The sequence below is a fragment of the Gossypium arboreum genome, chromosome 8, assembly GCF_025698485.1.
Source record: "Gossypium arboreum isolate Shixiya-1 chromosome 8, ASM2569848v2, whole genome shotgun sequence".
In the NCBI taxonomy this organism is placed as follows: domain Eukaryota; kingdom Viridiplantae; phylum Streptophyta; class Magnoliopsida; order Malvales; family Malvaceae; genus Gossypium; species Gossypium arboreum.
The window spans coordinates 17,764,699-17,786,299 of record NC_069077.1 but is presented as its reverse complement, the minus strand read 5'-3'; the positions used below and the strand labels follow the sequence as shown (position 1 = coordinate 17,786,299).

At 35.1% G+C, this 21,601-nt stretch overlaps 2 protein-coding genes and 1 long non-coding RNA gene across 4 annotated transcripts; 1 reads left to right on the top strand and 2 right to left on the bottom strand.

Annotated features, from left to right (window-relative positions):
- Window positions 1-4,660: 4,660 nt before the first annotated feature.
- On the bottom strand, window positions 4,661-6,679 carry LOC128279438 (uncharacterized). The gene is made up of 3 exons (XR_008269612.1): window positions 5,805-6,679; window positions 5,247-5,599; window positions 4,661-5,146 (listed from the first exon to the last, which is right to left on the bottom strand). It is a non-coding gene; the product is annotated as an uncharacterized LOC128279438 (long non-coding RNA).
- Window positions 6,680-8,296: 1,617 nt separating this feature from the next.
- LOC108469727 (protein ENHANCED DISEASE RESISTANCE 2-like) lies at window positions 8,297-19,152 on the top strand. Of its 2 annotated transcripts, none has more exons than XM_017770735.2 (22): window positions 8,297-9,277; window positions 9,699-9,773; window positions 10,267-10,320; window positions 10,825-10,890; window positions 11,092-11,195; window positions 12,219-12,289; window positions 12,374-12,490; window positions 12,654-12,694; window positions 12,793-12,893; window positions 13,014-13,109; window positions 13,927-13,991; window positions 14,089-14,160; window positions 14,236-14,391; window positions 14,753-14,985; window positions 15,068-15,107; window positions 15,246-15,400; window positions 15,462-15,605; window positions 16,355-16,399; window positions 16,478-16,618; window positions 17,877-17,972; window positions 18,133-18,234; window positions 18,536-19,152. In XM_017770735.2, exons 1-22 carry the CDS (start codon window positions 9,140-9,142, stop codon window positions 18,641-18,643), a joined length of 2,220 nt encoding a protein of 739 aa, XP_017626224.1. In that variant the 5' UTR covers window positions 8,297-9,139; the 3' UTR covers window positions 18,644-19,152. The 2 variants fall into 2 exon arrangements, with proteins under 2 accessions (XP_017626224.1, XP_017626225.1); XM_017770736.2 differs by having other exon boundaries at window positions 8,299-9,277; window positions 15,504-15,605.
- On the bottom strand, window positions 19,035-21,365 carry LOC108469728 (protein LPA3). Its single transcript, XM_017770737.2, has 9 exons — window positions 21,144-21,365; window positions 20,719-20,913; window positions 20,523-20,570; window positions 20,384-20,423; window positions 20,203-20,303; window positions 19,897-20,086; window positions 19,718-19,816; window positions 19,508-19,625; window positions 19,035-19,413 (listed from the first exon to the last, which is right to left on the bottom strand). The coding sequence occupies exons 1-9, from the start codon at window positions 21,192-21,194 to the stop codon at window positions 19,293-19,295; spliced, it is 963 nt and encodes a 320-aa protein (XP_017626226.1). The 5' UTR covers window positions 21,195-21,365; the 3' UTR covers window positions 19,035-19,292.
- Window positions 21,366-21,601: the final 236 nt, after the last annotated feature.

The following is a 21,601-nucleotide window of genomic DNA, read 5'->3' as shown; positions in this document are numbered from 1 at the left end:
GTGGTATATGCTTGAATGTCATGTGATTTTACTAATATTATGACATATGTTTCAACGTCATAGGACTATATGAGCGTGGTGATATATGCTTGTATGTTAGATGACTATACATGAAATAGAGTATATGCTTAAAAGTGAATATATTTACCATGTAAAAAAACTAGAATATAATGCACGAGTAAGTATATTATGACACTAAATTTGGAACCGTTAACGTTGTGCTATATGGTTGTTTTGTTGATGCTTGATGAATTAATTGCATAATGGTTATTGTAGGCATTCATTGAACTTGTTAAGCTCATTCACTCCTTTTAAACCATTGCAGATCAGTAATGTATCGATCTGAGCAGTGTAGTTCTAAAAATGATCCAAGCAAGTTTATTGGTTATTTCATACATGTTCTACATTTATTTACGTTTTGGGGAATGAGGCAATGTGGTAGACTTGTATATAGCCATGTTAACTTTTAGACATTTTGCTGGTTTTTGGTTCGGTTTATAAGGATTACATGTTATTGTTATGCTTGAGTTCATAAACATGACGAGGGATTAACGTTACTCACTCATACACAATTTTTGAGGTCTGAAGCGGAGGTATCGATAATCAGATTTAAAAATCGATACCTCTATGTTTTAAGATGTGCAGAAAGTCAGGATAGATATTTGGTATCGATGCCTTTGCTTGAGTATCGATACTTGGGGTTAAAGTATCAATATTTCATGGTAGGTAACGATAATTTCTAAGACTTTGGGTTTTTAATCGAGAAACAAAACACAAGTTTGGTATCATTTTTGCAGGTGGTATAGATACCACTTAACGAAAATATCGATACCTACGTGATAATTGAGATTTTGTTAAATGGACCTTATGCATGTTTGATTATTATTTTAAAACCTTTTGATGTTCAACATGTATAATCGATAAATAAGAATATGTTCGATTAAGAATCTATACGAATGATAATATGAAACACGTTTTGTTTAGAATGAGCTTTTACTTGTTGTATATGACATGAAACGGTGGTGTAGCATCCGAATATTTGGGCTTGGTGACCAGGTCGGGTATAGAGTGTTACAAGTTTGGATTTGAGTCATAACTTTGATATTAACTCTTTATAACATCGTAAGTAGATGAAATTGATTCATATGTATTACAAATGCATGCGTTTGATCATTATGAAAGGGTTTATTGTTCTAAGCTATGAATATGAATTTATGTTAAGTTAGTTTAAATCGCTTTGGTGACATAATGTGATGTCAAACATTCAGATCCGATGATCGAGTAAGGTGTGGGGTGTCACATACTCTGCCAAGATCTAGTGTGATTTATTTTTCCAAATAAATTTTATATTTTGAGAGAATTCATTTTTCGGTTTCTAGCCTTTGAGATTTATTAATATTCAGTGGGAATATTAATAAAGCTTTCATTCTGTGCAATCAGTTCGTGAAACTAAAGCCACGCTCTAAGCATATTAGAGTTAGAGAATAGCCAAAAAGATCATTTTGGTAGAAAACCGAGAAACATTTTAAATTGCCTAACACAAGTACTAATTTAATCACGATTTATTGCTATAAATAACACAATCGATATTTTTTTTATTTTTTTGCTGTAAATTTCTAAATTAAATTTCTTCAAACACATTCCACATATTTTATCATTTCATTTGTAATTTGATTGTACTATTGGCGAAGGCTTTGTCAAAATAAAAGTTGTAGTATTTTAAAGCTTTACTTGATGTTTGTAACTTTGAATCAAACGACTAATTATTTTTTCTCTTATGTATATTAATGGTTAATGGTCAACATAAATCTCTATAATTAGTTAAGTGGATAAATGATTTTACTAAAAATATGTAATCAATTACTTACTTTTCTCTTAAGTTATTTCTTGTAAACATATATAAACTAACATGTTTACTCCCAATTTTTTCATTTTTCCTCATTTTGTCCAACATCAAAACATTATGAAATAAAAATTGAGATTATATAAATATACGTGTTAGTAAAATAACTTAAATAGGAAAAACAATATGCATGTGATGTGGATAATACTGTATGGACTTATTAAACATATATTAATTGCTTAAAATTTCATCAACTATTTGGAAAGGGCTGTTTCGAAGACGACTGAGAATGGTGTGGGTGTGCGAGGCACGACTCCAATGCTTCATGATTCGGAGGATGACTTGTCCGGTTTTGATGAAAGAAAAGGCAAAGAGTTATATGTTCTCTTGGACATGTTTCTGAGGGTTCAAATTTAGTAGAGGTTAGCGATAAACATTTGATGGCTTGTCAATTGAATTTATCGGTGGCCGTTAAAGGGCAGGTTGGCCGAAAACCATGAAACTTATGTTGGAATGTTCGTGGGTTAGGGAGTCTGCGGACTGTTTGCAAGCTTCGACATATGTTGAAATTGTACAATCCCCATATTGTCTTATTCATGGAGATGAAGTTAGATTGTGACCGTATGGAAAAAGTGAGACGTAAGTGTGGGTATATTTATGGGCTCAAGGTTGCGACTGATGGTTCTAAAGAAGGTGTTAGTTTGGGATAACGTCCATATGTGATTGCGGACTTAACTTTTCACAGTTTCATATTGATGTGGATCTTAGGGAGGTTGATCGGTAAACAAATGGAGATTTATAGGCTTTTATTATTCTCCGGATTTGAGGAGTCGCTCTGAGTCTTAAAACACTTTTCGTATGTCAGGCCATGATCAAAGTTTACCTTGGCTGGTGTGTGGTGATTTTAATGAACTCCTTTATTCCTCTGAGAAAAAAATAGATGTACTTTACGATAAATGACGCATGTCAAAGTTTCGTGTTGTTATTTCTAATTACTAATTGGACGGCTTAGGGTTTGTTGGTCCTTAGTTTACATGAGAACGAGGGAACTTTGCTCATAACAACATCTAGGAGAGGTTGGATAGGGGGTTGCCAATTTAGCGTGGTAGAATCTTTTTTTGACTTTTTCACCCAAGCATTTGCCTCATTCCATTTCGAATCATTGCCTTTTGTTGATTAATATTGTGCACTCATTATACTCTAGTGTAAAGTATTTCGGTTTGAGGCTTGGTGAATTTTGGAGGAATGCTATGAACTAGAAATTCGTATTCTATGGGAGTGTAATGTGGGTGCAATTCCTCACCGATTATCATTGTTTTGATAGAGATTGAGACAATGGATCGTAGGTTTGCGCACTAGTCGGAATGGCGATTTACGTCGCATGCACTATTTTTTAACAAATGTTAACATGGTAGACAGAGATGATGAGACTTTACTAGAGGCTTTGAGCACAAAAATTGAGTTGAATTTGGAGGTTAACAAGGAAGAGCTGTATTGGGAACAAAGGGCCTGTGTTAATTGGTTGAAGTTAGGGAATTGAAATACAGGGTTTTTCTGTAAATCCAGTACCCAGAAAAAGATGGCTAATAGAGTTTATTGTTTAATTCAGGAGGATGGTTGGTTGGTTTCAGATAAGGAGGATATACTTGTAGTGGCAACTACGTATTTTGAAGACTTATTCACTTCTCAGGGGTAAGGTGATTCGAGTCGTATCTTGGTAAGGGTTGCTCATTGTATTACTGTTAATATGAATGTTGCGTTTATAGTTTAGTTTACGAGTGCGAATATTCTATTTGCTTTGAAATCTATGGTTCCAACGAAGGCCTCGAGATTAGATGGGCTTCCTACTTTATTTTGGCACATTGTTGGTCTTGATGTTGGTGAATATTGTCTCGGTATCTTAAACGAGGGCATATCTTTTGCGCCAATCAATATTACTCACATTGTTCTGATTCTGAAAGTTTTGAATCCGATCTACATGCAACAGTTTCAACCTATTAGTTTATGTGTTGTCTCGTATAAAATCATGTTAAAAATCCTAGTCAATAGATTTCAATTAGTTCTGTATTTATGTGTTAATGAGGCTCAAAGTGCATTCATTCCCAAGAGGCTGATTACAAATAACATTATTTTGGCTTATGAAATCCTTAACGTGTTTTAACGAAAAAGTAAGGGGCAAAATGTCACTTTGCCTTGAAGTTGGATATGAATAAGGCTTACGATAGGGTGGAGTGGGATTTTCTGAAGCAAATGATGTTGACAATGGGGTTTCCCAATTGCTAATCTTCTTCTTCATTATGTTCGTTCTATTACTTACTCAGTGAACGTGAATAAGGAGGCAGGCAGTCAGTTTTCCCCGAGACGAGGACTTCGATAGGGTAACCCACTTAGTTTGTACCTTTTTCTTATCTGCTGTGAAGGGTTGTCCCCTATTATGCAACAAGTGCTACATGATAATATGGTCCGTGGGGCTCAAATTAGCCGCGAAGGCCCACCGATTTCACACTTGCTATTCGCAAATAATTGTATACTTTTTGAAGAGGCCACGATTGGGGGTGCATTGGAATTAAAGCAAACTCTTTCCATGTATGAGTGATCCTTGGGGCAGTATGTCAATTTTGACAAGTCCATTATTTATCTCAACTCCAATGTTTAGGAGTTTCTTGCAGCTTCTATTTCTACTTGTTTAGGGGTCCGAATCTATACCGAGCTTGAAAGGTTTTTGGGATCACCTAATATGGTAGGGTGTGCTAAACAACAAGTTTTTAAAGGGTTGAAACACTGTATGTGCTCCGGAATCGACAAATGGTGTGTCAGGCCATTGTCTAAAGGTGGGAAGAAAGTTTTTATCAAAAGCGTCTTACAAGCTATCCCTACATTTACTATATCATGTTTTTATATTACTTGCATCTTTTTGCATTGATTTGGAAAAATATAATTAGTCAATTTTGGTAAAAACGAAATGGGGGTCAAGGGGGTATGCATTGGTGTGCTTGGACTAAACTATGTGCTTTGAAGCCCAATAGTGGCTTGGGATTTTAAGATTTGGCAAAGTTAAAATTGCTCTGTTGGCAAAGCAAGGTTGGCGTTTGATTAAAAACCCATTTTCTTTGTTAGCTCGTGCCCTAAAAGCAAAATATTACCTACGTTGTGATTTTATGCATGCTAGTTTGGGAGCTTACCTTTCTTACCTTTGGAAGAGTATCTGGTCTACGAAGGGGTTGTTGCATATGGGCCTTTGTTGGTGATTGGGTACAGTATCCAATATATGGATTTGCGATGATGTTTGGATTCCGAGGTTGCCTGATAGATGTTTGCAACAAACTGGGGTTAGTTCCCCAAATTTACTTGTTTCAGAGTTCATTAGTCATTATTCAAGGCAGTGGGACGAGCAAAGACTTACCAGTGTTGTGGCCAAGCCATTGCAAATAAGGTGTTATGTATTCCCATTGCTCAGGATGCCCATGAAGACTTCTTGGTTTGGGGGGATGAGCCTTCAAGAGAATTCTCTGTCCGTGGTGATTTTAGACTCCTTATTCTTCGGACTATTTTGAGATAACGGACTCTTATAATCTATTTTACAACAAATTATGGAATTGTAACTTCCGGCAAAAATCAAAACTAAAGTATGGTGAGTTTTCAACAATTTTATTCTTAGCTACTATATCCACTATGTGCTCTCGATGCCTTGTCTCTGCCGAGACTCTGGAACATATTTTTCACAATTGCCCTTCGATTTTGGATATTTGGGAGTCCCTACACATTACGTGGCCAAATGAATTATCGGATGTCTCATTGCAGGATTGGCTACTGTATGTTTTCACTGTGTCTGCTGGTGCTGTTATTCGGGAAATGGTGTGTACTTTGTGGTTTATATGGCATGCGCGGAATTGACAGATTCATGACAATGATATTATCCAAATGCATTTAATGGAATATGACGCGGTGAATGAGAAGTTACCTGGTTGCCTGATCGGTGTTGAGCGGTGGCGGCCTCCAAATCTAACATGTGTAAAAGTGAACTTTGATACTGTTTTCCATGCACCTACAAAGACTTTCCTGTGCGGGTATTGTCACTAGGGATCACTTGGGCATGGTGATGGGTTCACAATCATTGGTCAGTACGCACGTACCTTCGTCTTTTGCTGCAGAGGCCCTGGCTTGCTATCATGCGATTTGACTTGTTCTGGGGCTGGGGTTGCATGAGGCTATTTTTGAAGGTAATTCTCTCACGGTGATCTGCAAGATCCTATCTCCTTATCATGATACGTCGGCCCTTGGGCGTTACATCAGAGATATCAATGCAATGGCTTTGTAGTTTCGCTGGTGTTGATTGGTGCATGTTCCCCGAGCTACGAATCAGGTGGCCCATCTGTTGGCAGCTGCGGGTCTCCGGGGAGGGGGTCATGCTTACCAGGAGGGAGGGGCGCCTCTCTTTGATTCGACGGTATTGGATAATGATAGTTGCGCCTTCCGACCGGATGAGTGTGGGAGATGAAGTGTCTTTTTACAGGGATCTAATTTGAGGGTAGGGATTGGAGGTAGGAGGAGCCCAAAGGTTTGTGGGATCCGCGGGGTTGGGGAAGAGTTTGGTCGTCTCTGTTAGAGTGCAGGTTCTCGTTCGTTAATCAACCTCTTGAATGTGGTAGCTAGTGGTTCGACGATCTCTTAACGGTTGCCGGAGAAGATTTTCTTATCCGTCGACATCAGTGGCGTCCCTTCAGCTTTTTGGTTTCTTTCTGGAAGGTTTAGATGACAAATCAAAATTAGGATTTGGCATTGTTGTTATTGCCTTTTGTTTTGGGGCCGTTTAATCTGGACTTTTGCTTGGGTTTTTACGGTTTTATTTATTTATTTTTGGATTTGTTTTTGGACTGTTTTCTGTACTAGTTTCGTTTTTAATCAAAGCCCAATAATTTCCTTTAATTTTTTTTTCATCAACTATTTGGTCATCCTATTCCTTTCTTAAACTGTCCTTTCTCATTCGCAAACACGTTGATTTGAATTAACTGTTTTTATTAAATTTTCATTCATTCAACTACAACTAGAGCAACCCACCCCTCCCTCGTGTTTCAGCCATGTTGGACCATTTAACTTTTCTTTATTTTTTAGTATTATTAGGAATTTTTTGACAAATCTACCTAATTCTACCATATATAAAATTCATCTGGAAAATAAATAAAAGAGTCTTTATCTAAAATGACAAGTTTAGCACATGTTCTTGGGTAGCGGCTGCATCATCATTTTGTCTATTCAAATTCCTAGGGCTAAACTAATATCTAATCTTTAAATTAAATTTTTTTTTTTCAATTTCGATCCTCTAATTTTGGGTTTGAGATTTTTTTTAAATTTGATAATGTGATATTGCCATGCAATTTGTAAAAAAACATATAATATAGAAATAATATACATATAAAATTTATTGTAAAATCATAATCTTAAAAATTAAAAATTTTAAGTGGTAACCTGACTCAATTCTAAAATGTCTGGTCATCACACTTTAATTAACCCAAGTTTAGAAATAAATTTGAAAAAGATTACCAAATTTTATGATTAATATGAATTAAAAACATTCAAAGACTAATGTGATAAAATTGCAAAATTTAAAGACTAAATATTATTTTATCTCATTTATGTGTTGACATGCTAAGAGGCGAAAGTCCCTTTTAGATTAAATCTAAAAATTTGGAAATCTAGTTTCAAGGTGTTTATTTATAAGTTAAATTTGAGTTATTGGTTACTATACTATGTACTATGTGTAAGTTATAGACTTTTGTCTTTACACTCTAATTTGGAGTTCAAAATTACCTTCTTATAAAAATCTTATACTATAAATATATTGTCACATGTATAATATCATGCCACCTTATTATTTTCACATAATATTCACAGAAAATTTACATCATTTTAGTTAATAGATTTAACAATTATTGTTTTAGATAAAATTAAAATTTCAAAATTTAAAAATATATAAACTAAAAATAATCAAATTAAAAAATATGGACTAAATTTAAAACTAATATATAGTGCAAGGTTAATAACAAAATTTGATCTAACGAGTTTCCCTATTATTGCTGTCAGGATTGAATTTGCAAAAATAAAAAAGTATAAAATTAAAATTGATTAAATTAGATTACAGGGACCAAGGCGGTGACAGGGGACGGTAGGCCTTTGGCTCCACTAAAAAGTAAAATTTAACTTTGACCCTTTAAGTTTTACAAGATTTTAATTTAATAAATAGTAAAATTATATTTTAACTTAAAATGATAAATTATGATTCAATCCTTTAAAAGTAATTAAGATATCAAAATTAGAATTATAAAATTATATTTTAACTTACATAAAAATATACTGGCGGAAAAATTTCTTGCTTCGCCTCTGACAGGGACTAAACCAGAGATTTACAAATAGCATACAGATTAATAGCAGAATTTGACCTAAATAACATCATCATGCTTCGGAATAGGACTTCTTTGTAATTAACCGCTTCACCAGGGACCAAAGCATATTTCTATTTTCTTGAACTGATAATTTATATTGTCAGATACTGCCCAGAAACTGAAAGTAAACATGGAAGTCAAGCCCCCCGTATTTACTTTATTTGGCAAAGCTGCACGGTTTTAAAGATACTTGCCCCATTTACCCAATCATAATCATCCACGTGGCGTTTTCTAGTTCCGTGCGCCCTTTCCTTCCACACTTACGTGGTCCGTCTCCTCAATTGCACCGTCGCCTCACTTTAAATTACATCGTCGTATTCATTATTTCCCAACCATCGTCGATGCCGGCACCATCGCGTTAGATATCTCCTTAGGCTCTTCCCTCTTTTTTTTTTTTAATTAATTTTATTTTCGCATATTTTGTATGTATATAAATAATTTATATTTAAAAATTAAAATAAAATATTATCATTTCATTGTTTCTGATTTCAAAATTCGCTCTCTACTGTCTTCTTCTTCTTCCTCGTCGTCTTCTTCTTCTTCATAGAGTTCAAGTCACCTCTGAAAACTTTACTTGATCCTACTTACTGCTGTTCCTTCTTTCCATTTAACTGTTTTTTATTGCCCTTTTTTTTTGTTATCGCTTCATCGTAGTATACAAAATTAAATTTCTCTTTTGCGGTTCTCGGGTTCACTGCACTGTCGAAATTGAATCCTGAGACTCTTCCAATTCCAAATTTGAGAATTAGGAATTACCGATTTCGCGATTTTGATGATAAAGTGAGGGACGACGAGATATTAGAGGACTTAGGAGTTGGAAATTCTATTGTTGGTGGTGGATTTTGAGAGGGCAGGAATGTCGAAAGTGGTGTACGAAGGATGGATGGTGAGGTATGGTCGAAGGAAGATCGGACGATCCTTCATACACATGCGATATTTCGTGCTCGAAAATCGGCTTCTAGCTTACTACAAGAGAAAGCCACAAGATAGTCAGGTTTTTAATTAATTTTGTTTGAAAGTTGTTAATTTTTCTTAGGAAATCAAACATGTTTTTGAAGTATTTTATGGTTCGCTTAGATTTAATTCGCTTTCTTTTTGGACTGGAGAAGGGAGAAAAGTAGCTTTTAGAACGGTAAATTAAATGCAGTTCCGTGGATTTAAATTTAATTTTAGTAATGGAACAGCCGATGCTGCAATTATTTATATAAAATCAGGAGCATCTTGTTGATAAAAGTATTCGATATATGTAGATTCTTACTGTTTAGGGAAAGGAAAGCAGAGAAGTATTATTTCTTTTTCTTTAAGGATTCTTTCTGTTTCTTTTGACTGTTTGCTTTTCTGCAGTGTGTGCATTCCATTACTAAATGAATCCACTGCTGTTAATGATTAAAATTTTCCACGTTTTCTAAATTTAGGTTCCTATCAAGACCTTGTTGATAGATGGAAACTGTAGAGTGGAAGATCGAGGTTTGAAGACCCAACATGGACATGTGAGTTGTGTCTCCTTGTGTATATTTGTATGTATGTAATGGTAATGACAGTACAAAATGTTGCTGTTGGTAGCTGGGAGCTGAGACTGTTGACCACCATATATAAATAGATATAAAATATATATGTATTTGCATGTGTATATATAAGCATATCGTCAAGTCACAACTAAACAGTCATTCTCTTGTCAATGATTACTATTGTGTGTAATATTCTTGTGATCCAGTGACTTGGGAGTGTCCTTATTCACCAATTTAATGTTTATATTTTATTTCATACATTTACTGCTCCCTTCCAGTTTCCTTTTCTTTCTTTCGTCAAGAGACTATGCATGCCCTCGCTTATTGTATCAGTTTATGATTGACTGTCCATGTAATCCTGATTACACACTGTAATATTCAAGTAGCACTTATCCTCTGGTACGCAGTGAAATTTATTCCTTTAGATAGAACTGTCATTTATGTTTCATTTTAATTTATGGTCTATGTTTTGCAGATGGTTTATGTTTTGTCAGTTTACAACAAGAAAGAGAAGTACAACAGAATCACGGTTTGTACTTTTTGTTTTACTTTATGGAATAGTAAATGAATGTGTATTCTTAATGCATAATAATCTGAGCTTGCCTGGTGAGTTATTAAATTTGGAACTTTGACAAATGTACAGTGCTCCTACTGTTATATGCTGAAGGACTTAAGTCAGATTAGCATAGATTGGTTTTGCACTTGGTTTTACAATGTAGACTATACTTGGAGTCCACTTTGATTGTTCTTGATGGTTTGGTTTTTCCTAATTAAGTTAGCCTCTCAATTTCGAGGATATAATTGTTGCATAGCACTGAAAACTTTTCATGATGGAACTAGAGTGATATCTGCTTTTGAAGTGATACTGCTATCCAGTGTTACTCTCCCATCGTGCTAGCATATCTTACACTGGCCTCTTTGAGCCATGTGTTTCTTTTCACAATCGTTGTGTCCCGTACATCCAGTTGCAAAATCTTATGCCTTTGAATTTTGGGGACCTAAAATAAATCCATGCCTGCATTCTTCTTTTTAGATGGCAGCATTCAACATCCAGGAAGCCCTAATCTGGAAGGAAAAAATAGAGTCTGCGATTGATCAGGTGCATCTCTGACTCTTTAACTTAATTTCTGCTTTCTTTCCATGTTCTAGATTGGTGTTTGAAGTTGATTCTCTCTCACCAACTTCTGTTGAATGGTATAGGGTCACAATTTTTGTGGTGAACTAAATACATTGTGTCTACGTATTAATCTGTTACCCAGACTATTAAAATTGGCTAGTCACATTTTGTTTTCTTATTCAGCATCAAGATTCACAAATGGCCAATGGCAACAAATACATTTCTTTTGAATATAAATCTGGAATGGATAATGGGAGGAATGCTTCTTCATCAGATTATGAAAGTCAGTAAGTAGCAATTTTATCATTATTTTTCTATTTGCCATTGGCTAGGCATGTCGATAGAAGTGAATGTTTATTATTTTAGTGGTGAGACAGGCTGGCTATAGGCCAGCTACCTCAGTGCCTTGAAGTCTATGGATCAAATCCTCGGGGTAGTGAGTAACTGTCATAGTTGTGATAAAAACAGGTATTATGTTTTATTGGATTTCACACATCTTAAGTTGTCCCAAGTTTTATTTGCAACTCGTAGAAGCATAGATAAATTATAAAATATTTCATGGTTGTTGGAACAGGTAAATACGTTTTCATATTTTAAATATCATCTCAGGCCTTTTAAGTAATCTGCTGGACATAGATGATTATAAAGTGGTTAAACATATCCTGTATCATATACGGATCTTGTACATGGGTACACCATGGCACAGACATGTTGACACATCAATTTCCAAAGTAAGAAAACAACACAACATGGATGTGAGACTTAAAAAATAATAAATATATAAATATACATATATTAAGTAATTTTGTTATTTTTTGAATGAAAACTAATATGTGCTAAATTTCTTTCAAATGGATAAAATTCATTTAAAATATGAATATTTTATAGTTATATAATGTATTGGATATTTAGAACAAATTTGTTCCAATAATCTTTTCATAAGCTCAAAAACCTTTTACTTAATAAAATTTTAAGTTCATCTAACCAAACACCCATTTGATCATCAACCCCATATTATACTTAAATTCCATCAATTTTAGCCATGAATTTTTCTCTCTTCCTAATAATGTGGTGTCTGAACGGCCTTGTTGAATAAAACAGCCACTCATCTCCTTTCACTTCTTCCATAGATAATTTTTTATCCAACTTTTCATAAATAAATGGAGTCTCACCCACAGAGATCAGATCCATCTAAGGCGAAAATACTGAAGATGGTTTTACTCTCCAAGTTTCAGTTTTTGGTTAACAATAAGAGAAGAGATTACTGGTCCTTGGCCAAACTTTTGATTTCTTAATTTTTTTCCCTTAAGGTTCAGTGCCCATGAGGATGAAGATGAAGCTCCTCCAAAAACTTTGCTTAGGAGAACAACAATTGGAAATGGTTCTCAATTGATTTCCTTTTCTCTTCTACTTTTCACTATTTTGGTCAATTATCAGAAACTCAACATTTCTATGAAAATGCCAGGTCCTCCAGATTCAATATTGGACTGGACACAGGAATTTGACTCAGAATTATCAAATCAAAATGCCAATACCCAAGCATTTTCTAGAAAACACTGGCGCCTCCTTCAATGCCAGAATGGTTAGTTTTTTTATTGATTATTCCATTTTCTTGGCTTTAAAGTTAAATCCAGGTACAGATATCTCAAAAAGAAATTTGTGGTGGAAGGGTATTTTAATTATCTCAATACTGCAGAGGTGTTGATGGATCCTGCTGAATCCGATCCTTTTCTTTGATATGACAGGACTTCGCATTTTTGAAGAGCTTCTTGAAGTCGATTACCTTGTACGAGCCTCATGCCTTGTATTTATATGTATTTTCTTTTTTTTCCGTGTATAAAGATGTTTTAGGTGTTAAGGATCACTTACATTTTCTTTATGTAGCCAAGGAGCTGTAGTAAGGCTATGAGGGCTGTAGGTGTTGTGGAAGCTACGTGTGAGGAAATATTTGGTCTTGTAATGAGCATGGATGGAACTCGATTTGAGTAGGTTTCTTGAGACAAAAATGCAAAGCTTTGTTTATCAAAAGAATTCATGGGACTTCTTATTTTTAGATATTTTGTGAGCTTTCCATTTTTCATATTTGTAGTATCTAATTTCCGCAGGTGGGATTGTAGTTTTCAGTACGGTAGTTTAGTTGAGGAAGTAGATGGGCATACAGCTATACTTTATCACAGGCTTCAGTTGGACTGGTTCAGGATGTAATATTTTCTCTCCAATTTAAATTGTTTATTTTTATGCTTTCATTTTATTGATAATTTGTCTTTTGAAGCAGTGGCAGCATATTGTTCTGTTTTGGAACCAAACTTGTTAGGAGTACACAAAAGGACTCCCTTTTGGCATATTTCTTTGTTGTGATACTAACCTTGATTGTTGCCAATATATTTTATCTATTCAATGTATTCAGAAAATCGCCAAAATGGACTGGTTAAGTCTAGTATTGTTGGATGCGTATAAGCATCAAAAGAAATCGGAAAAGATGAAACTTCACCGCATCAATGAAATACAATGAAAAGAAAGAAGAACAACTGAGCAAGCAAGAACTGAAGTAAGAAAAAGGATTGAGTGGAGAGAGATGAGGATGTGCTGTTGTGTTTACAAGAACTGAAGATTTTTGCATTATGGGTGTTGGCCCTCTAGCTTTGGTACTTTGCAGAAGTATTGGCTTAGTAATCTAGTATGAGCAGTCAATCAGATTGGTGAAGACTTAATGATCTTTCCATCTAAAATTTATTCTTCATATAAACCATGCATGATACTTGCATATATGTATGTACATAAATTGGTTGTTTCTAGATGACAGAGAAGGAAGTTTTGAAAATTTACTGTTATTAGAGTGAACCTTCTATTGGTCTTGTCCAAGGTCTATTATAACTTTGTTCACTTCATTGAGGATTACTTATGCAACCTTGTAAAATGTTTCCAAATATTATGCTTCAGTTTCCAAAAGGAATTTTTATTTCTTCTTCCTTCACGAAGTATGGCAACTTTTTTAGTTTATGGCTCCATTTTTTGCAGGTTTGTCTGGCCCCGTGACCTTTGCTATGTGCGTTATTGGCGCCGAAATGATGATGGGAGTTATGGTAAGTCTATTTAGATTTACTTACAGATTGAACTGCATGCTTATTTATCTAGCTTCTGAAATCTCCCTTTTCTTTTCTTGTTTTTGTTATTGTGCAGTTGTATTATTTCGTTCTAGGGAGCATGAGAATTGCGGTCCACAACCAGGATATGTGCGGGCTCATGTTGAGAGTAAGCTCTTTGCGAGTAAACTGGTTGTGCTGAGACTAGAGAGATGAGTATTTGATTTGTTTCTAATTTTCTCAGGTGGAGGGTTCAACATTTCACCTCTGAAATCTCGGAACGGGAAGCCCAGAACACGGGTGCAGCATCTTATGCAGATTGATTTAAAAGGATGGGGTGTGGGTTGTATTTTGGCATTTCAGCAACACTGTCTTCTTCAGATGTTAAATAGTGTTGCTGGTAAGTTCCTATTATTATTATTATTATTAATATTATAAAAATTGCCTGTTAAAAATTCATAGCATTCTGGCAATTTGACATCCATTGAAATACAGGATGCTTTTTGGTTTCCATGGTTTACTTCATTTTATTCTTGTTAATTCTAATGTCAAGAAAAAGGAAAAGATCTTATTTTTTATTGTGATACCAGTCTGTTTTGCATCTTGATCTCCCACTCCCGTCCAAATAAACAGCATGAAGAAGAAAAAAGAAATCGTGTGAGGGGTGTGAGGAGATGTTAAGAAAATTTCACTCCTATCATGTTTGTTTCAGTCTCCGTCCATCTACCCCTTTTAAGATTGTTGTTTACCTCTTATGACAGGATTGCGTGAATGGTTTGCCCAAACAGATGAAAGAGGTGCCCCTCCTAGAATCCCAGTTATGGTCAATATGGCTTCATCTTCAGTTTCCTTAAAGAAAACTCGAAAGATAGATGAGTTATCTGTTCCCCCTGCCCCCTCTCTTGATCAAATGAATGCTGCAAGCCGAAACTCTTTGTTGATGGATGAATACTCTGATGAGGACGAAGAACAAATGCTTGAGGCAGAACAAGAGGTTTTGTATAACCACAATCATTTATATAATTTCTTTTTGACTTGTTCCTAACTACGGGTTCTTATTTCCCTCAAATTTTCAGCCATATCCTACTAAAATTGACTATTATGTCAAAAGAACAGGTGGGTCCTAATAATGTTAAATTGTTTCATTTTGATGTGATTGGATAAAAATTTTTAAACTTATAGACTGACTTCTCATCTCAAGTATACAACTTATTTATTTAATAATTAATTAATTAAATTTTTTATGAATGAAAGCCCTGGAAGAAGAACCAATTGAGAAAATTGATTTGTCATGCTTTTCTGGTAATCTACGACGTGATGACCGTGATAACTCTCGTGACTGTTGGAGAATATCAGATGGTAACAATTTCAGAGTTCGTAGCAAGCATTTTTGTTACAACAAAACAAAGGTTTGCATTCTTGTGTTTGTTTCTTCTGATTACTATTTTACATCCTAATTGATATGTTAAGGTCTTTGTATGTTATCTCCCTCCCCCCCCAAATGCAATGAAGATTCCTGCAGGAAAGCATTTAATGGATCTTGTTGCTGTTGATTGGTTCAAAGACTCAAAAAGAATGGATCATGTTGCCAAGCGTCAAGGTTGTGCTGCACAAGTGAGTCTGTTACCCTTTTAATGTTGTCTGCCTGTGTTTGTATCTGGTCGGTATATTAAGTTATTGCTGCTCCATTTGATATGCATGATTTGTCAGTTCTGCAATGTCGTTCAAGCCTTTACTAGGAATCATGGTGAACATATTATTACACATGGAATCTGGTTGCACTGGAACTGATTGGTTTCCTTTTTATTTTTTGAGTTGCATACCTTGCTGTAGTAACTCCACAACTTGCATAGTAGTTATTCAAATTGTATTCGGGTATGCCAGTGGCATATCAAAAATTACTTGTTAGGTCAATTGGTTAGGTTGCAAAATCGTTCCTTTGCCCACCCAATCTACTAGCATATTGGGAATAAAATCCACAACGTATAAACACATCCGCATTCTTGATTAGATAAATTATACATGACAGATTCTGTACAAGCTAAACAGGATGCCTTTTTTGATGGAAACGATAAGGATAAACTTGAACCAGTTATCTACTATGAACATCATACCTTTTTATAGAGGAAATAGGGAATGAGTGGGGAATCACATTGAACTTACAAAACCATGTTTGTCCCTGACCAAGTTTCTTTATTTGGTTGTGTTAAATCTAAACTGACGGTCCACCTATGTTGCTTGTGAGAGCCTAAGCCTCACTTCTTCAGTTCTTGTTTTGTCGCTGTAAACATTATTGATGTAGGAAATCCAATATGGAGTGTATTTTATGGGTCTTTGATTCCTTGTTGTTTCTGTCTTTGTAGGTTGCTTCAGAAAAGGGGTTTTTCTCTTTGGTCTTTAATTTTCAAGTAAGCCTTCAAAATGCTGGTGGTATTGTATCTTAGACTAATGGTAATGTTGAGTGGGTAATGTTGATCTTGTTTCAGGTTCCTGGTTCGACACACTATAGTATGGTATTCTATTTTGTGACGAGGGAATTAGTACCTGGGTCTCTTTTGCAGCGATTTGTTGATGGTGATGATGAATTCCGCAATAGCAGGCTGAAGCTTATTCCATCAGTGCCAAAGGTATTTTTCTTCATTGTGTTCAGATAAATGTTAAAATCATGGTAATTGAGACAGTTGGAAGCAATCTTCATTCTAATTGTGCCTCTATAATTCTTGTCTTTCATTGACGGTTGTCTATTAGGGTGCCACACCGGACTTTGTCATCTTAGAAACAATTAGTACTTTATTGAAAAAAGCTGCTGTACTTCATGAACAATAAGAATCTATTTGAGAACTTGAATTTTAAATAATAAAATTGGATCGTAAGAATAGTGTAAATTGTGTACAAATTGCATGCAAATATAACCTTCATGATTATTTTTCAAATTTAAGGAGTTATTGAATGTCTATTTAGTATTGAATGTGTGAATTCGAAGAACATCTTCTATCTTTGAAATATATAATTATAACTAATTCATACATAGTGTGTGCATTTTATTCTCACAATTTATTTAGCAAGTGGAATCCAAATCCACTCTTTCAATTTCATGTTCCCTGACCTGGCATTAATGAATGCCATGAATCCATAAATATGCATCGGTTCCTATTCATGTTCTCAATTTGTTCTCAAGAATTTTTATTTCCTTTTATGTTTGCAAGCATGAATATGTACGCATTAAAAGTCATAACAAGGTGCATTGGTCATATTATATGTGCTTTTGCTTTATAAAAGTTTCAACCCAACCACAACGGATTTTCCTGTGTACCATACTTGAAAGCATGTATTAGAAATCGGTCAGTGTGTTTCCAGCATAGCTGCCTTAAATTACAGTTTGGCATATTATTGTCTTTTGAAGTAGACCGTTGCTTATACAGGTTCCGTATCTTTAAAAAGTGGTCCTGTTAATACTTCCATTTGAAGTAACATTTTGTAAATTATTTTGTTTGTTTATTTGAGGATATATCTGGGTTAAGTGCTGTATCATTACCTGAAATCCATTCTGATTTTACTTTTCCAATTTCAATTTTAAGCCAAATTGAGTTTTTTGGTTTTTGTTTGTTCTTTAGTTTTGGCCGGGGCAAAGTTCTCTTTAGTTGACCAAACCTACCTTTGGTTTTTAAAATTGTCCAAAGTTGCGTCATTCCTATTTGCTTTAATGCCTTTGCCCTATCATAAATGTGAACGTGGGAATTGTTTATGGATTAAATGGTGGGATTCTCTCCAGTGAGGTTAAGTTTTTCTGAAGAAAAAATGTGAGCGTTAGGCATTGCCTTAATTCTATTTCTCTCTTTTCTCCTTTGAAAGTTGTTATCAAATCGTTCACATCGAATCTTGCAGGGATCATGGATTGTGCGGCAGAGTGTTGGTAGCACCCCTTGTTTGTTGGGTAAAGCAGTTGATTGCAATTATATCCGTGGTCCCAAGTACTTAGAAGTAAGCATCCTTAAGAATTTTTTAGTACTTCAATGTAGCATTAAATAAATATCTTTTTTTCCCTTTTTTTTAAAATAAAAAATAGGCGACAATATGATAATTAGTGGACTTGTTAGTGCTTGTTACTGATATGGGTTTTCTCGTTTCTTTCTCACTGTAGGTTGATATTGACATAGGCTCTTCTACCGTTGCTAATGGAGTTTTGGGGCTTGTCACTGGTGTAATTAGGACATTGGTGGTTGACATGGCTTTCCTTGTACAGGTATGGTTCTAAAACATCAGTTGTCTCAAAAATCTTTATCAGAAAATTTGTTGCTTTATTATTGATTGCCGGAATATATGCTGGCTGGCAAGCAAAGAGATTTAATAGGAACCAGCACAAGCTGAAGCAATCACTGTTGCAGTACACATTGTATTCATTATTAATGGCATGCCAAAGGGCTGTCTAGGGCCATTGCTTATTGTAGCTAGAAATTAGGCATGAGGCATTAACTCACATTTGTGATTTATTATATATATGTTGGTTTAAAAGTAGTTGCATGTTCTCTTCTTTCCCCCCTTAGGCAAACACAACGGATGAGCTGCCAGAACGGTTAATTGGTGCAGTTCGTGCTTCACATATAGAGCTATCGTCGGCCATAGTTCCAAAGCTTGATGTGGATCCATCATGATTATTTTGACCACAGCTGATTTTATACGAATCATTTGTTCTGATATATTAATCTCTTTGGCATTCTGTCATTAACAGTTACAGAAAGATGTCATACTTTTTTCCAAAGTAAGTGAAAGGAAAATGGAATTCTGACGTCAGGAAGCTCGTTTATTCTCTGGTGGGCTATTTGTTAAGGAAAAAATAAATCCAAAAATTTCTTCGGAACAAAATGGAAGATGATGAAGAGGATAAGATAGGATGATGAGATTGTTAGTCATCATTTAATGTAATATATATATCAAGCAAATATCAGTTTTACCCTTCTTCCAACTCTTTTCTTTTAAAGATTATGGCCATATGGGAATGAAGTAGTATCATATGTGCAGAAGAAGAAAGAGAGAATAGGGTAATTTATTACCTGAACGAATGATGTTTATTAATAACCAGTAGCCAGTAGGGAGGCTAGATGAGGCTGCTGTTATTTCCCAAAATGAAGTTTTTAACTGTTTTCCTCATCCAGAAAAGAAATTAATTTATTGAACATTTTCATTGTCATATTTACATCATGCTATGCTTGCTGGAGGGATACGTGTAGTGATGGAATCTGGTGGTAATAGCTGGTGGAGGGTGTAATTCATGCCACATGGTAAGCATGAAATTCCCAAACCTCAAGCAGCAGGGAGAATATCCAAAGCAACTTCCTTGAGCGATGGCATTTTCTCCTGCTGGTGCACACAAAAGTACTTATTCCCCATCCTTCTAAGCACTCTCCAAGGACCTGGATAGCACCTAATTGAAGAGAAGCACAAGTTGTTCCATTTAGCTGTGAAAAAGCTCAAGACAATTCAGTCAGCAAGAAAAAAGAAAAGGTTATGAAGCAAACCTGAATAGTGTCCCTCCATTTCGTCCCTTGAAGTTATGTATGTAATATACAGTCTCCATCATGGGCAGGAGGGATTTGGTTAGTGCTGCCAGCTTAGGATAGAAAAAAGATGGGTAATCTTAGCTCATTCATTCAAGGGCAACTATTTAAGCTATCATTTGAAATCTAAATGATTGAAAAACTATGGATGAGTTGCCAAGGAAAGGATACATCCAGATCTTATACGGTCGAGTTCTCCATTGAATATAATCATTTTCCTGTTGGTGTTCATTACAGCTTCCTTGTAAAGCTCTTCCACCACAATCATTTCTGCGTAATGGATTGCATACCATACATAAAAGCTTCATGGAGTACACATCGAAAAGAATTCAGGGTGTTCGATAAGCTACCATTGACGTTAAAATAAGGATAACCAACAAGGAACAGTTCATCCTCTGGCTTTACCCTGTCTGCCATTTTCACTTTCTCACCAAAACCGAAATCCTCGAAGAAGGATGGTTTTGTTAGATAGTCTAATTTGAACGAAACTCCTTCAAACACTTGTCTTGCAAATTTAACTTCGTTTGCCTCTGGGAAAAACTGAAAACTTAACAGCAGACATAAATTATTATGAATTATATAACCAATAAGCTTAGGCCTTACAGTTGTTGGTGCCTCCCTCTTCACATTAAATACACTTTGCTATTGGCACTTACTATTCTGGTTCGTGTAACTTTCTCTGGAGCTACCAAAATGTCACAAAATTCACGAATCAACTGCATACTTCCAGTCATTTCATTTCCTCCTTCACCGTCACCTTGTATGTGTAGTTAACATATGATATATATAAGTTCAAAAATAAAAGAGAAAAGACACATGAGAAGGGGAGAGAAGAACCTGGTACAGATCCAAGTCCAGCTGTCGGGAATTCAATCTCCTGCAATAGATATTTGTATGTCACGAACTATATATTGAGACTGAACCATGTAATTTGCCTTTAAACTCTTCAATTATTACACAGTGCTATCTATCTCACCATCAACTGTTTGCCATCCTTCAAAGCCAATTCTGTTGCCCTTTTTGCCTGTTATTTGACAGACATTGTTCAAAGGAATAATAAGATTTTACAGCAGCGATAGTTGCAAGAAATTATCTTAGAAATTGCATGACAGATTAGTATATATATATATATACGTAAGATGCAGCATTAAAATAAGATACCCAAGGCTTACTTGTTTAAGAAGGTCAATGTAATCATTGGGGAATGGAGTATCATATTCAGTCAAGGCTTCCCCCTCAGAAACTGAACGACTTATAAACTTGAGATTCCTTGAAGAACCTACTATTTGGTGCAAACCAATTTTCCCTTTTATAACCGCATTTGTGTTGGCTTCTGCTTCAGTCCAATGGCTTCTGGACTGAAAAACCTACAATTTGGTGGTACAAACTAATTAAACATTACGCAAAAAAGTCCACATGATTTCAGAGGTATTCATCTATATGCATCAAGAAATGGGATATTTCTCTAAATCAATAACCAATCAAAGAGAGTGTTACAGCTTTTCATAGGTAGTGAGTTAATTCGAGTGGTGTGGGGGCATTGAACATTAATATTCGAAGAAACATAAAAAAAGAGATGAAGAAGCGAGTCGTTTACCATCCGATGTGGGGTTGAAGACACTGCAAAACCAGGATTGGATAGCAGCATCTCTTTTGGTTTCGAACTACAAAGACCGTTATGTTCGTTGTTAGATGAACAACATTCTAGTTTATTTTCTCATCGCCACACTGCATTCTGTATGATGTGCCGTGTTGTGCACCACTCAGTATTGTTTTTCTACTTCCTGCATTATCCTCTTTTAATGCAAGCACTTATCCTTAGAATGAAATACGTTTAAAGTTTATTTAATTTGTTTTTTTTAAGGTCAAACTACACCCAAGGTAATTAAACTATTAGCTAATTAACGTTTTAGTCACTCAATTTTAAAAAATTACAAAATGATTATTGGAAAGTTTTCATTTAAGTCATTGAACTATTTGAAAGTTTTTATTTAAGTTATTAAGTCATTAAGCTGTCAAGTTTCTTTTTTTTCTTTTTCTTTTTAAATCTAGTTA